The sequence below is a fragment of the Capra hircus genome, chromosome 16, assembly GCF_001704415.2.
Source record: "Capra hircus breed San Clemente chromosome 16, ASM170441v1, whole genome shotgun sequence".
Classification (NCBI taxonomy): Eukaryota; Metazoa; Chordata; class Mammalia; order Artiodactyla; family Bovidae; genus Capra; species Capra hircus.
In genome coordinates, this window is record NC_030823.1 from 27152782 (window position 1) to 27168409 (window position 15628).

Genomic DNA, 15628 nt, shown 5'->3' on the forward strand with positions numbered 1-15628 from the left:
GGAATACAAGGTGCAAGGATCTGAACCAGGGAGCATGTTTAGTTAAGGCAGAGTCAAGAGGGGCCAGTTCATGAAGGAATCCGGATTCCTGGTAAGAAGCCTGAATTCTGCTCTAAGAGCAACGAAAAGCCACTGCAAGGCCATTTGGTATACACAAAAATCCAACCTACCGCCTACGGTCATTTCCTAGTATTATCTGCAGAAGACACTAAAGACCTGTTTCCAGGAACTGACATCAGTCATCCAGTCAGTACCTTCAAACTGAGGGTGTATGGTTCTGTGACTTAAGAAAAATGTTAAATCCACGGAGACCAGTGCGAGTTTAAGTCTGAACAAGGTAAAGTAATTCTTTGTGTTTAGTACAGTATTATCATGGTAAAGATCAGGACAGTATTTGCATAGGAAATTCCTCAATAAAGATGCATTTCTTCTTATAGGAATGGCACTTTCACAGCCAAATTATCACTGAAAATTTCCAGAAAACAGAAGCCACTTGTTTGCTCAGGTGAATCATCTCAGAAACTGCAAAAGCTTACAGAAACAGCAGTCTACGTCACAGGAGTTATTTCTGGTGCCCTTACACGAGCAGCATGCTGCATCTGCCTATTCCGCTTCCTAATCACCACTCTACCATTCATGGTACTCACGCCATCTTGCAGGTGAGACGTGGCCTATCTTCTCTACATAATAGCCTCTTAAGGTCGACAATTGTGAGCCATTCATTTTTGTTTCTCTAGTATCATGTAACGTACTACCTTATCTGGAGTACAAGTAATTCAGTTCATTGTGGTCTTTCCTCTTTTATATTATGAGACCATCTACCTCTTAGGAATTTTTAATGGGTTAATAAAATAATATCACATATTACATATATAATGATATGTTGTCTGTACATATTTAATATTGTGACACTGTTTATATATGTATGGTGGTGGTGGTGGTGGTTTAGTCGCTAAGTCATGTCCGACTCTTGCAACCCCATGGACTATAGCCCTCCAGGCTCCTCTGTCTATGGGATTCTCCAGGCAAGAATACTGGAGTGGGTTGCCATTTCCTACTCCATTATATATGTACAGCAGATGTTAAAGAGATCACCATTTAACACCATCTTCATAAGATTAACTAGAATTAATTAGAATTTTGCTATCTTGTCTAGACCATACCAACAGGAATGCCCAGTGTTAATTCAGAGGCACTGCACCAACGCGTACACGCTCTCTGCTGAATACAAACATGGACAACCCCACAGAGTATACACTATCACCTACACACTAATCAAAGTCTGTCCAAAATTAAGCTGTGATCCTGAAACTAGTACAATATTGCAAATCAATTATACGTCAATTGGAAAAACACTAAACTGTGAAAGTTGTAAACAGGTTTGGCTGCGACTGTGTGGTGTAACTGGTCTCATCAAGAGCAGAAGCGGTTCCTGCGATTTGAGTCTTCACATCAGTGGACAACAAGACAGATTCTATTCTATCAAAGCATCTCCCTATCTCTTACATCCATAGTTAAATATGAAAACGTCCGACCAAAAGATATCAGAACTTTCAACTGTCTAACATCCAGCAAATGCTTCTCCAACCTATGGGCAACAAATGATTACGATCCAAGAAGACAAGTAAAGTAACTGTATACAAATAACTATTCTCATGCAGGAAAATAATCACAAAAATAACTGTGTAAACAATCATGGATGACATCCTCAGTTTGCCACAGCCCCATTAATTAATCTTCAAGTTTATTGTAAAGTAAGCCTAAAGAACTGAAGTCACCAGTTAGACCTGTATCAGATACATTAATAAAAGGTCCAACTGACAGAGAAGCAGAGAAATAAGAATGAGAGAGAATACAGTGTCTGTCTGACAACAAACTTCAGGCTAAAATAACCTTCTATAATTATGAAACACACATTCATCAGAAAAATCTTGTCTGTTTTAGTTATTTAATCAATTCTACAATACAAGACTGAAGCTGCGCTTAAGAAAAACACAGTATTAGACTCGAGTTACAGTCAAGACAAAGCAGCTTTCCCAAAAAGCTAATGATCAGGAACTTAAAAGTCACAGAAATAAATATTTTAGAGTTTTTTATTATAAAGATAATAATTCATATGTTATAACATAATAGTCACCAAGTCATTTTGCATAAGCCGCTTAACCCTCTCAGGTAACCCTGGCTGAGAAAGGTTGGGCATATGAACCAGACGCCTAACTCAGTAGTTCTCAACATTTTCAACAGCTAGAAACCCTTTTATTATTTTAGCTAACCCCCTTGGACTCGATACTTACAGTGAGCTTGTCCAAAGAAACTGTATTTATCATTAATCTTTGTTCTTTCTTAAGTAAGCAAAGATGCATAATTGGTTGACCTCAATTCAGGTACTGGGACTATTTAATATTGCTTATCAGCATCGTGGGACAATCACAAGATCCAGAAATTCTTCAAAGTGTCAGCAACAGCTAATTAGGACTTCTGATTGGTTTCAGATAAGCATCCCTACAAAGAGCTGGCAAATTTTAGTCCCCAACAAAGAAGTTTAATATCTGATTTAGGAGGTATAATCCCATCACTGGAATGTATGATATACATTGTTTATCTAGCTTTCCAAAACATCTAAAATTATCTCAAAAGTTTATCAGTTGTTTTGTATTAGTTCTGTAACAAGTTGAAAACCATTGTTCTAACTCAAACAGAATTATCTCCCTAAGAAAAGGACATTCATATATAACATGGATGCGAACTCTGTTAATAAACTACTAAACTGTGGGCTTAACATATTTGCTCTCTAAAAGCTATTTAAAGACAAATCTGTGTGTCCATGTACCGTTCTTTCTAAAACTTGGACTCCGGTTCACAGTAAAAATTCAAACTCATGCTGAACAGCATTTTCATTTTTCACCTCTTTCTCCCAAACTACTGACTTTTTCCATAAGTAGAAATTATTGTAGGTACCACACTATCGGCAAATAGATATGATACTCTCCCAGAGATTTCTATTGCTTTCTTGTGAAAATCTGCAGCCAGAATTCTTTTGTAAAAGGAAAAGTTGTGTAAGGGGAGGAAGTACTCACACAATATTGATTTCCTATTTAAACTCACCTGATTCCATCACCATGATCCCTCTCCTACTGGAATTTTCTCCTCTACGCCTACTATTTCTGCCTTTACTCAGCAATTTAAGGCTTCTCTCTGTTTCCAGCAGCTCCCTTTTCAAACCACTGCTGGCCTTCTGAAGAACAGCTTTGTTCACATCATTCCATCTGCTCAAAAACATACACTCAATCTCTATCACCCACAGCTCTCAAAAGCCCTTCTTGGTCAGACCTATCTTTCTGACTTTATTCCCTATCAGGCCAATCAAATAACTTCTGTTCTACAAACAAGCTCATTTTTCCACTTTTGTACTCCTACACTACTTCCTGGGACGGATGGATGTGTCTTTCCCCTTATGTCCCTCTTTTAGCTATCTTTCAAAATCAGTTCAAAAATCCATCTCATTGTTAACACTTTTCTCAATTGTTCCAGTGGAACAACTCCCCTCCTCATACTCAAAGGATTTTATCTGTACCTCACAGACAACTCTGTCTTTTGGATTAAGAGTGTATCTTATCTCTCCTGCAAGAGTAGAAGAATCCTTGAGGACAAGATTTGAATCTAATTTCCCCCTGCCATGTATGTATCAAATGATGGATAAATTACTTGATTTTCTATGAGGAAACAACATGGTATATCTTTACCAGGCAGTAAAGACAAAAAGGTTGGAGAAAACTTCAAAGTCTGTCTACCACTTTTATTCCTCTAAGAAAATTAATCCACACAGAATTTTCTGTGTATGTTTTAGTATTAGCATTAAAAAATAACATCCTATAGTTTAAAAATACTAATCTCTTTACCTCAATTAATCCCTAGGATACAGTAACACAGGTATTCTCATGATCCTTTTATAAGGATCCCTTTATATGTTTCCTCACTGAAGGGAACAGCTTTAGAGAAAGCAACCTGCCACCAGGGGAGGAGTCAAAATTGGAGTCTTTCACCTCCAACCCTAAGTTCTTTCCACTAAATCGAAAATGAAAGACCATAAAATTTTACCCCTCCCCCAAAATACATAAAACAAAAAGTAAATGAAAGTTTTTCTCTTTCTGATTTTCTCAGCTTAAATGGACATCCCTCAAAAGCCTTTTAAAATATGCTTTGAAGATCTTGAGCTGAAAAGCAGAAAAACTTAATAAAAAGAAATCTCCTGAAAGTCAGTAAAATCCAATCCCGGTTGAGCCTCCCTTTCTAGGTATATATGACCTCAGCAAAGTCCCACCTCTCTGTACCAATCTTCTTAATTAGAAACCGGGGGTGGCAGTACTGATAGACTAACCTCATGTTTTTATAGAGATTGTGGATTTATAAATGTGGAAGGGTGTGAAGAGGTAAGTTGAGAAGGAAGCACCCAGAAAAAGGCTGTCCCACCCACGCAACCTCCAAACCTCTTACTCATTTAATCCTGAGGAGCAGCTACAGTTAGTTCTATGTTTCACAATGTTACTTCTGTGATAAGATTGTTGATTAAGGAAGTTAGAAGTGCAAAGTACTGTATCCAAGATCACCTTTGGAATCCATTTTCCCTGACTGCCCAAAACAACACAATCTGTGTAACTGTCTTAGAACAGCATCCTCTTCTTCCTGACCTATGCGTTAACATCTAACACACACAGCGGAAAAAAGGTTAATGCTAAAAGTAAATCAGGGCACAAATGGCCATTCACGCCACTGTCTTGCTGTGGGCTCTTGGGCCAGGCCAGAGACCTTTCGTAAGCCCCAACCTTATGTCTAAAACAAGCTTAATACCAGCAACTCTGTAGTGTTGTTATACAGATTACCGGTAATAAACGTGCCCAATTAGGACCGGCCACAAAGCTGGTGCCTAAAAACAGATTATTATTCCTGCCTCAGAACTGCTTTAAGGACTGAATGAGGACATAAGCAGAAGGCCTAAAACAATGCCTTCACAGGCAAGGTTGGCACTAAAGGTCTGTCACCTCCTCTCCACGCTGCTCCTTTCCCTTCTCATATTGTGTCATTTCAGGCCTCACCACTCTCACTGGTATTATCACAACGGCATCTGAAACTCATCTCCGTGCCTACACACACATGCTTAGCAATCCATCACTTCTGTCCTAAAGTATTTATTCAGCACCCTTCAGAGACCGCATCACCGACCAGTATCCTGAACTGCACAGTGCCCAGCAGGAACACAAGGCCCTTCCCAGTCTCATCTCTTGTGACTCCCCCCGCCCAGATAGATAGAAAGCCTCCAGCCCAAGCCCACCACATCCCTGCTTTGTTTCCCAACTGTGCCAGGCTCTCACACCTCCAAGTCTGTCCAGAATGTTCTTCTATCATCTACTTATTCTTCAAAAGACAGCTCAAACATCATCTTCTCTTCAAAACTTCCCTTTACCCTAGAATTTTCTTCTGCATACTTCATTCACATGTCACAAACTGTACTCTAATTTTGCTGAGAAATCCTAAAAGGCAGAGGATAGGCCTTATCATCACTTAGCTTCACTTCCAGTATCCAGCACAGGACCTATGCTCAAAACATGTTTGATGGTTTTTGTGACATAACCATAATATTGGTCCCATGAATACTGGCATTCGAATGTCTGAAAAATAAAAGTACCACTATAAATATAAAAAGTATTTCTAGAAACTTTGAGATATTTTAAATCCAGTTAATTCTGAAACATATGTCAAAAAGATTTTTTAAATGCTGAGATAAAACTCATACAAATGCACGTATGAAAGGTTTATCAGACCAAATTACCAATTAAAAAATGAATGGAATCTCAGTCTTCATAAATATTTAACTGTAAGCTCTAAGGAAAACTTCCAATAGGAGGTTATCTTTGACTATATTCTTGCTTTCAATAGATACAAAATAAAATCCAGCAAAAGCAGTCTTAGACAATGGTTAAATATTTTAAGGTTTTCCTCTTAGAAAGGTATGCTTAATTTTGGTTCAGCAGAACAAAAGGAGTAGAATAATCTTACCTAAAACCAATATGATTTCCCTTTTTTACAAATGGATTTTAAGAATTATCTCTTTTCAAGTGACTTAAACCTTTTTCAAAAGGAAATAGATTGTGGAAGTTTACATCTACTGATCACGAAAAAGACTGACTTTATATTTTATATAATCCATGACTATTATCTGCAAAACTGCTACAAATGTACTTGATAAATAATAAAGAAATAAAAAATACCAGGCTGGATAACACATTTTGAATGTACTTAATTGAGTTCATTTCTATTAGGCAAAGGAAACTGATAAACTAGCTTTTGGTATAAAAGAAAGCACTAAATTCAACTTCTTTTCAAAACTGTTAGAACACGGGACTTGTTTCTTAAATTCCAAATATAACTCACTGTATTTAGCACCTTCTGTACTTTCCAGTATATTAGATAATTGCACACTAAGTTAAAAACAAAATAAAGGAAAACATTCCTGCCACCCACTCCTTTCATAAAAGAAATGGAAATATTAAACATGCACACAGAGCACCTTGTAAAGGTCAGCATGACTAGCTGAAGAAAAGGCCGTTTTTTTCCCCTTAATTTGAACATTTTGTTTGAGGAATTAGAGACGTGGAGAGGCAAAGAAAAGAGGAAGGCAGAATAGTGTGATTTTTTTTTTATTTTGGCAGAAAAGATGAGTTAGCAATTTCCAAATCCTGCTCGAGGGAACCACATGGGTGTCCCCAGGGGTCAGATGCTCCCAACTCCCACATTAAATCAGAGAATCTCTGCAGGTTTCTTGTTTTTATTTGAAGGTGGGGGGATGGGGGGACTTGGTCTGTTTATGCACTAAGCATCTGAAAAAGATTTTTTTGTACAAAGGTGACCATAACTTTAAAAAGCCTGAACACCACTAAGAAGGACTAGCAAATATTCAATGAATAATACATTAAACCTAATAAACAGAAAATCCAGAAGCATTCAATATGGAAAACTGGTTTTAAAAAGTGGAAAGACACCAAGTAAAAACAGACTAATAGCTACAGGTACTTTACCTTTATGAATAAGTTTGTTTCTTTTGCTTCTGATCAGAGATTTACAGGGTATATTATTTACTTAGGGAGGGGACATCCAAGTTACCTGTTACCAACTTGGTTTTGGCAGGCAGAGAATAGATGGTTTTAGCAAGCAACTGGCTATGAATCCAAAGCAAACAGCTGTGGAAGGGGACGACGTGTTCAAGATGAGAGGTGACATTATTGGGTATGTTTGTTTATGTGGATAGCAGGGACTCACAAAATTAAACTGGGGGTGGAGTTCTTACCGATTCTACCGAGATCTACAGAAAAGTTTACATCCTTTCCTGAGGACACTTCGGATTCACAGCATCTAAATCTTCTTATACCTCCAGTGAAACTCGCTCAGTCGTGTCTGACTCTGCAACCCCATGGACTATACATACAGCCCATGGAATTTTCCAGGCCAGAATACTGGAGTGGGTAGCCTTTCCCTTCTCCAGGGGATCTTCCCAACCCAGCGATCGAACCCAGGTCTCCCACACTGCAGGTAGATTCTTTACCAGCTGAGCCACCAGGGAAGCACCTTATGCCTCCAATGCCAAGCCAATTATTGCTATCAAAAATTGGAGACAGTGTTTAACTATACTAATGTACGAAAACAGTCATTTTCTAAGTCAAACTATAAAGAACATTTCATGTGCTTTGCCTTCTCTGATGAAAAAGCCACAGAACCAAAATCTTCTTTGCCAATGACTGGGGCCATGATGCAACGAGATGGCTAGGATGGACCAGCTTCTTCCACCACTCTCTCTCCTGCCTCAGCCCATGATATTCTAAGTTGAGACTGTGACAGAGAAGAGAATAAGCTTCAAACTTATCTAAGAGGAATCTATTCAATTTTTCTGCCTTAACAAAATGCTTGCATAGCTAATGAGATGATGGGCTATCTTCCCATTTACTAAACTTCCTATAATGTGGAAATGTCTATTACTTTACAATATACAATGTAATTGAGTCTCTCCACATTAAGACTCATTAATTTCAAAAGATCAAGATCAAAAGAAAAAAATCGTTAATTAGCATCTGCATTTTGAAAACAAACTATATGACTATACACTGATGAAAACCTTTTCCAATTGGTTAAAAAAACTGATGACAAGATGAATAATAATGTTAACCACTTTAAACTAGTAACATTCAATTCTTAGGAACAGTGGACATGCTTTTGAAAGTTCAGAAATAAAAATAATGCTAGATTGTTCCAAACATGGAGAAGCTAGACGTTATTGTCACACATGCTCTCTAAAGTTTGGCTCTTCAATTATTTATTATGTAGTTGATCTATTCAATAAAATATTAAGAACAACAATTAGAGTTGCTTCCTTATGGTAAAACTAAGTAACAGAAAAGAAATTCTATACCTACAAGAGAATGCTGATAAAATACTGATGCCAGAAAGCAAAGTACAGTGACTTAGACAATGTACATACAAGTCTGTACACATGGGCAGACTTTTCTGTGCTGTTTTCTAGCCTGAGTGACAGACTAGAAGAAGTTCTAGTGGTTTATTTTCTCAAAATAGATGAGAGTTATGTACAAATTATTTATAGAGACATTAATTTCCTCAAAAGAAAAACCACCTGTAGGTATAATAAGGTAGTTTTAGTAAGATTCCAAAGTGTCTTCTTGCCCTGGAATACACATCTGAAATAGACTAACACATAGGCTAGATGCTTCAATCATTTTTAGAACAGGGCAAGGTATAAATAAAATTTAAATTATCTATAACAGGTTTTGAAATTCTGTACTTTCAACAAAATATTGAATTTTAATGTAACTATATAAGTCCTTCCTCAGAAAATATATAAATAAACTTTATTTATGGCATGCTTACATCAGTAAGATTGCTACTAAATACACAAAGGCAAGCAAGAGTAACCATACATGTCTGCTTTATTATAACCTTGATTTTCTGATTATTAAATCTATCTCCCCAAAGAGATAATTACAAATTGGCATATTTTTTCCTATTTTTTAAGTCAAAATAAAACCAGCTCATCTCTGACATATACACACTTTCAAATCCTGTGTGTTTTTAAGTGAATTATTTCTACACACCTTTCTGACCACCATGCAGTGTCAGAGGACATGCAATTCACAACTTATACCACCGGAGGGCACTCTGAAAATCTTTAAACAAGTTTTAGAATGGAATTTGCACCTACTAGGAAGAGGACCTAGTCCTAGACCTTGAAATTCATGGGCTCAGTAGTGGCTTAAAAAACATGTTTCAGAAAACATGTGTTTGATCTTAAAAAATAAGATGATGACAAATATGCATATTCAGTTCACAGCTTATCTCTGAGTCTCACGTTCTTACAATGAAAGTTGAGGTTCTAGATCAGAATAAACAAATTAAATAACTTCAAATGAAACACTAAAAAATTACTAACTACTAACCAGTCTCATAAGAGTATCCTTCTAGAGTAAATGTTCATCATCAACAAACAAAAGTTCACATTTTTGTAGAAAACAAAAGAAATTCAAGAATCACTTCAAATATTAATACATATATATATGATTTAAAAGCTGGTCAGAAAAGACTTGGTTTAATATAGACACAGCACTTCAGTTCAAGGAAACAGGTAACCCGTGGACACCCTACCTGTTTCCTGTGAATTCAACACTTCTAAGGCATGCATCATGGCACTTGCGAAGACATTGGCATCTTCTTTGCTGCCAAAGTTGAGACCATACACCTGTCTAGCATCCCGCCATTGGTGGAAGGTCTGGGTAGCTTGATTGTACTTCAATCCTTTAGGAATGGCACAATTTATCACAACCTAAAAGACAGTAATTCTTTATAAAGTTAAGCTAATAATTGGCAAAATCAGCAAAGTCAACATCCTGACTAGACATGCTCATTCAAACCTGCCCCTGACCAACCTCGGCTAAAAAAGCAAAAATGGTTAAAACCAGTGTCTGGAGTAAAATCAGTCTGCAGAAGTTAACAGCCTGATAGATGTTAGGCTGTCTGTCATTACAAGTCTCTGGCCTTAAAAGAGTAAATCAGCAAAACAAAAGAAAATCTATATCCCTCATTAAATATATTTGAACATTTACTGAAGTTTTATAAATTCAGAAAGCATATAAAACATAAGCATGTATCTTAGTGATTGCTCCTGGGTAGCCAAATCCTGATCAAAAAATAGGACATTAACATCAGAAACCCCCTCCCAAAGGTATTAGCCACACTTCCAACATCAACAAATAGTTCTGTAGGTTTTGAGGTTTCATGTAAAAGGAGTTAAACAATATATACTGTAATTTTCCCTCCTCTCAAAATTATTTATGAGAAGCATCTATCCATTGTATGTAATTGTGGTTTACTGCACACATTTCTGTTGGGCATATACCTAGAAGTAGAATTGTCACAAGCCATACTACGCTCAATTTCAGCAGAAAACTCCACATAGCTTTCCAAATTGGTCCCATCAATTTTCACTTCCACAGCAGTATACAATGGCTTGCACAACCACACATACAGTGCATCATTATAACTGGTATGGTCAGTCTCAAGTTCAGCGATGGTAGCATTTCCCTTATTACTACTGATATGTAGCACTTTCTTGTATTTTAATGGCTATCTGGAGATCTTCTATGAATACGTGCTTAAATTAAATCCCTTGCTCATTTTTTAACTGAGTTGCCCATCTTTTTTTAAATTGATCTATTAAGAGTCCTTTATATATTCTGGATGATCCCACTGTTGGTTGTATGTTACAAATATCTACTCCCATTCTGTGACTTGCCTTTTCACTCTCTTAATGGTGTCTTTTGATGAACAGAAGTTCTTAACTTTTATTCAGTCCTAATACACAATCTTTTCCTTTATAGAGTCAATGCTTTTTGAAATCCGTTTAACAAATGCTTCTCATGTATGATAAAAGTGATAAAAATATTTGTCCATGTTAATTTATAGAAGCTTTACTGTATTAACTTTCATATTTACATCTCCAATTCAACTGGAATTGACTTATGCCTATGATATGAAATAAGGTTCAGCTTTTTTTTTTGTTCCAATATGGTTGTCCAGTTGATCCGGCAGTACCTACTGGCCTGCTGCAGGTTTACCTTTTTCATAAACTAAGTGTCGAAATGGCTCTATTTTGTTCTACATACTGGTCAGTATGCCTATCTCTGAGCCAACATCACAGTGACTTATTGTTATAACTTTATAGGCAGTCTGGATAGCCACTAGTGTGTCCTCCTACTTTGCAGCTGCTCAATATTGCTTTGGCTGTTCTCAGTCATTTGTGTGCAGCTACAATTTTATACTTATGGTCAATTTCATATTATTTATCCAATTCACCAGTCTCTGTTTTTAATTGTAGTGTTTAATCCATTTACACTTAATGCAAGTTCTACATAAACCTGGGCCTAAATCTATCACACCTTCTTTTAGAGTTCTTTACCATTGTCCTATTAGCTTGCCAGTTACAGCGTTCTCACTGTCGTTCCAGTGCTTGCCCCAGAGACTGAAACAGACGTCTTAAACTTATCAAAGACACACAGGAACCAATACTTTTGTCTTCACCTCAACAATACACAGACTTACAATACTTTATCTCCAATAAAACTCCCTTGTTCCCAATGCCCATCCTAAGAAGTCTACACTATTTTTATCAGGTATCTTTAATTCCATTTACATTTTAAATCCCATAAACCATTATTAGTAGTCGTATACAGCTGATGGTCATTTAAGATTTACCCAATATTTACCCTTTTTTGGTTGTTTTTTATTCCTCTGTCCTCTCCAAGCTTCTGTGGGGACCATTCCTGATCTTGATGAGCACCTTTTAGAATTTCATTCAAAGCAGACCTCCTGATAATGAATTCTCCATTTTGGTTTCTCAAGATAATATCTTTATTTCACCTTCACTATCGAAGACTATTAGGTATGGGATTTAAGTGGTCATTTATTTTCTTTTATCCTTTGCTTTCTAACTTTTACTGTTTCTACTGAGAAGTCAGCTGAGTTTATTACTGCTTTTTAAAGCTGTCTTTTTCTCATGGATCAAACTAAAGAACTTCAACTTGAATTTAGTATACAGTGATTTTAATATGGTATGTTTACATGTGGTTTTCTTTGTACTTACCACTTATGGTTTATAGCGTTTCTAAGGTGATATTCTTTCACCATTTCTGAAAATTTGTGTTCACTGTTTTGTCTTCGATTATTGCTCCTACCGCGTTCCCGCCTCTCTTCTGAGACGCCAGTAAGGGAAGGGTATACCTTACACTTTTTACTGTATTTCCAGTGTCCCTTAAGCACTTTTTCATATGTCCATAATTTTCTCTCTCTAAACATCACAGCTTCAGAATGAATATTTCCTTCTGATCTATATTCCAGTTTACTAATTTTTTTCAGTAGCCTCTAATTTGTTATAAACTCATCACTGAGTTACTAATACCAGCTATTTTATTTTTCAATTCCAATATTTCCATTTAGCTCTTTTTCTACTGAAATTCTCAATTTAGTTTTATTTCCTTGAATACATTAAGCATAGTTATTTAAGTCAGTTTCTGATAATCCCATTAATTGGATTCCCAGTAGGTTACTGTTCCTCTTGTCTCCTTGTATGCTGTTTATTTTGACTGAATACCAGATACTGACTATGGATAACTCTATGGAAATTGTGAGGCCTAAAATGATGCTATATTTTCCCAGGGAAGATTTACATTTGTTTCTGGCAAGCAGCTAGGGAAACTAACAATTTCAAATTACCTCAATCCAAAAGTGATTAAAATGATTAGAGGCTGAGTATCAGTTCTTCTAAAGGCCAGTCTACTTAGAATCAAACTTCTTCCCCAGGGTATGGGGCTTCTGGGTCCCAAATCACAACCTGGGTGATTACCAAGACAACCTCCTCTCATTAGCAGATCTGACTTATAATTTTTGTTCTACTAGTCCCAGGAGTCTGCCAAAAGTTCTGTTCAGCTACTCAGGCTCCTCTTTCAAAACTAATATGTGCTTCTGGGTAAAAACCGGTTCCAAGCTAGGCTCACTTCTCTGATTCCTTCTTCTTTTAAGTAACGGACCCATAATTCTTCACTGTCATGTCAGCTCTCCAAATAGACTTTTTTCTTTTAAATATTCATCCAATTATTTTGGTTCACAGAGAGAAGCTTTATCTAAATTACCTCATCCACCAATATCCAAACATGACATTATTTTTAAAATATAAGTGAAGTAAGCTAGATACAAAGGAAAAAATATTGTATGATTCCAATTATTTGAAGTACCTAGAATAACAAACTTTGCAAAAACAACATAGAATGGAGGTTGCCAGGGATTATGGTGGAGGGAAATGGAAAATCATTCTTTAAAGGGTTCAGAGTTTCAGTCTGGATGAAAAAGTCCAGAGATGAACAGTAGTGATGGTTGCGGCAAAGCAGTGTGAATGTATTTAATGTCCCTGAATGAAATTAAAAGATGCTCACTCCTTGGAAGGAAAGTTATGACCAACCTAGAGAGCATATTAAAAAGAAGAGACATTACTTTGCCAACAAAGGCCCGTCTAGTTAAGGCTATGGTTTTTCCAGTGGTCATGTATGGATTGAGAGTTGGACTATAAAGAAAGCTGAGCACCAAAGAATTGATGCTTTTGAACTGCGGTGTTGGAGAAGATTCTAGAGAGGCCCTTGGACTGCAAGGAGATCCAACCAGTCCATCCTAAAGGAGACCAGTCCTGGGTGTTCACTGAAAGGACTGATGTTGAAGCTGAAACTCCAACACTTTGGCCACCTGATGCGAAGAGCTGACTCATCTGAAAAGACCCTGATGCTGAGAAAGATTGAGGGCAGGAGGAGAAGGGAATGACAGAGGATGAGATGGTTGGATGGCATCACCGACACAATGGACATGGGTTTGGGTGGACTCCAGGAGTTGATGATAGACAGGGAGGCCTGGCTTACTGCAGTTCATGGGGTCGCAAAGAGTTGGACATGACTGAGCAACTGAACTGAATTGTACACTTAGAATTTATTAAAATGGTAAATTTTATGTTATTTTTACTACAACTTAAAAAATATGGTCACGTCTTACCATTTACCTTCTATACATATTGACAGTGGGAGAGGGTTACAAATCCTTAGCTACTAGAAACCCAAAGCTACTAGAATTTAATACCACAAGAAAACTATGAACCAAATTTTAAGGCAATGTATATCTTGCTTGACAAAGAGGTTATAAGGGCAGACAGAAAAGATAGTTACGTTTACTTTTTCAACTCTTCAGTGACAGATTAGAAAAAGTTGAGGAAAATATTACTATAATTAAAATTATACTACCTAAATCATTAGCTCAGTTTTTTCAATATAGAAATTTTAATAATTTTAAACAAATTATTTCATTCAATTCTATCTTTCAAGGATAGACAATGCTATATAATCTTAAAAAGCTTTAAAAGTAAAGAGGGACACATACACCCTAATTTAACAATAACTGTTCACCAAGGATGCTATTGGGTATGAATGTCTTCAAAATTCTAATACAGCAGACGCAAGGAGCTTGAATCTAGATTAGTGATTTACACCTTGCATACATCCATCCATTTTTAGCCTGATCATAACAGATTAAACCATGGAATAACATCTATGCTTCTTTCTGACATGGCTCATCAGCTTATCTTGTCTGTGAAGTCATCACAACCTTTTCCCTCATTTTCTCAACAAACTGATCATTCTTTTGTGCCCTGGCTACACAATGATTTATTTATCATAACTGAAACAACTAACTGTGCTTTCTTTACATGTGTAACATCCCCATTCTTCACAGCATTGTTCTTCAACGTCAGGAATTTATTACCTATATAAAACCTAAACACACCCCCTAGAACACAGTAAGTACTGAAGTATTAAGGAGAAAAATGGCAGCTTTTCATATATATGTATATGATTTGTACATATTCAATTTTACAAATAAACTGTGGTTAATTTTTTAATGGCTCTTAGACATTATTTAATAAATTATAATAATATGTTCCCACTTAAAATAGACTGATAACCATTAAGCAATGAAAAAAGGTACTCTGGAATGAAACCAGTTATTTATGAGATTTATTCTTAGGTATTTTATCACTGCTGTTACTTTAAGTAGTATCTGTATAAAATTATATTTTCAAATTGTTTATTGCTAGTTATACAAAAATGCTACTGATTTTTATATATTCATCTTATATCCAAAGACCTTACTGAACAATTTTATTAGTTCTAATATTTTACTGCAGATATTGGGATTTTTTTACACATACAATTATATCATCAGTGAATAACGTCAAGCTCCGTTTCCTCCTTTTCAATACTTATAGCTTCTATTTCTTTATCTTTATATTACTAGATTGCCATCTCTGCAATAGAAAATGAAAATGACTAAAGTTGAAATCCTCAAACTTATTCCTGAGTTTAATGGAAATCCTTCCAACACTGAACTGTCTTCTAGATGTCTGCTGTGTGTTTACATTATTCATCTTTATCAGCTTAAGAAAACTCATTTTTATGCCAAAAGTGCTGAGCATTATTCTGTATGG

The 15628-nt window shown here is 36.3% G+C and overlaps 1 protein-coding gene across 10 annotated transcripts in view; it reads right to left on the reverse strand.

Annotated features, from left to right (window-relative positions):
- Window positions 1-15628, reverse strand: part of ENAH (enabled homolog (Drosophila)) — a 161761-nt gene that overhangs the window by 63205 nt on the left and 82928 nt on the right. For all 10 annotated transcript variants that reach the window (XM_018060212.1, XM_018060211.1, XM_018060215.1 and 7 more), the window contains exon 3: window positions 9703-9880. In XM_018060212.1, the coding sequence (XP_017915701.1) occupies window positions 9703-9880 (178 nt within the window). The remainder of the gene's footprint in view (window positions 1-9702; window positions 9881-15628) is intronic.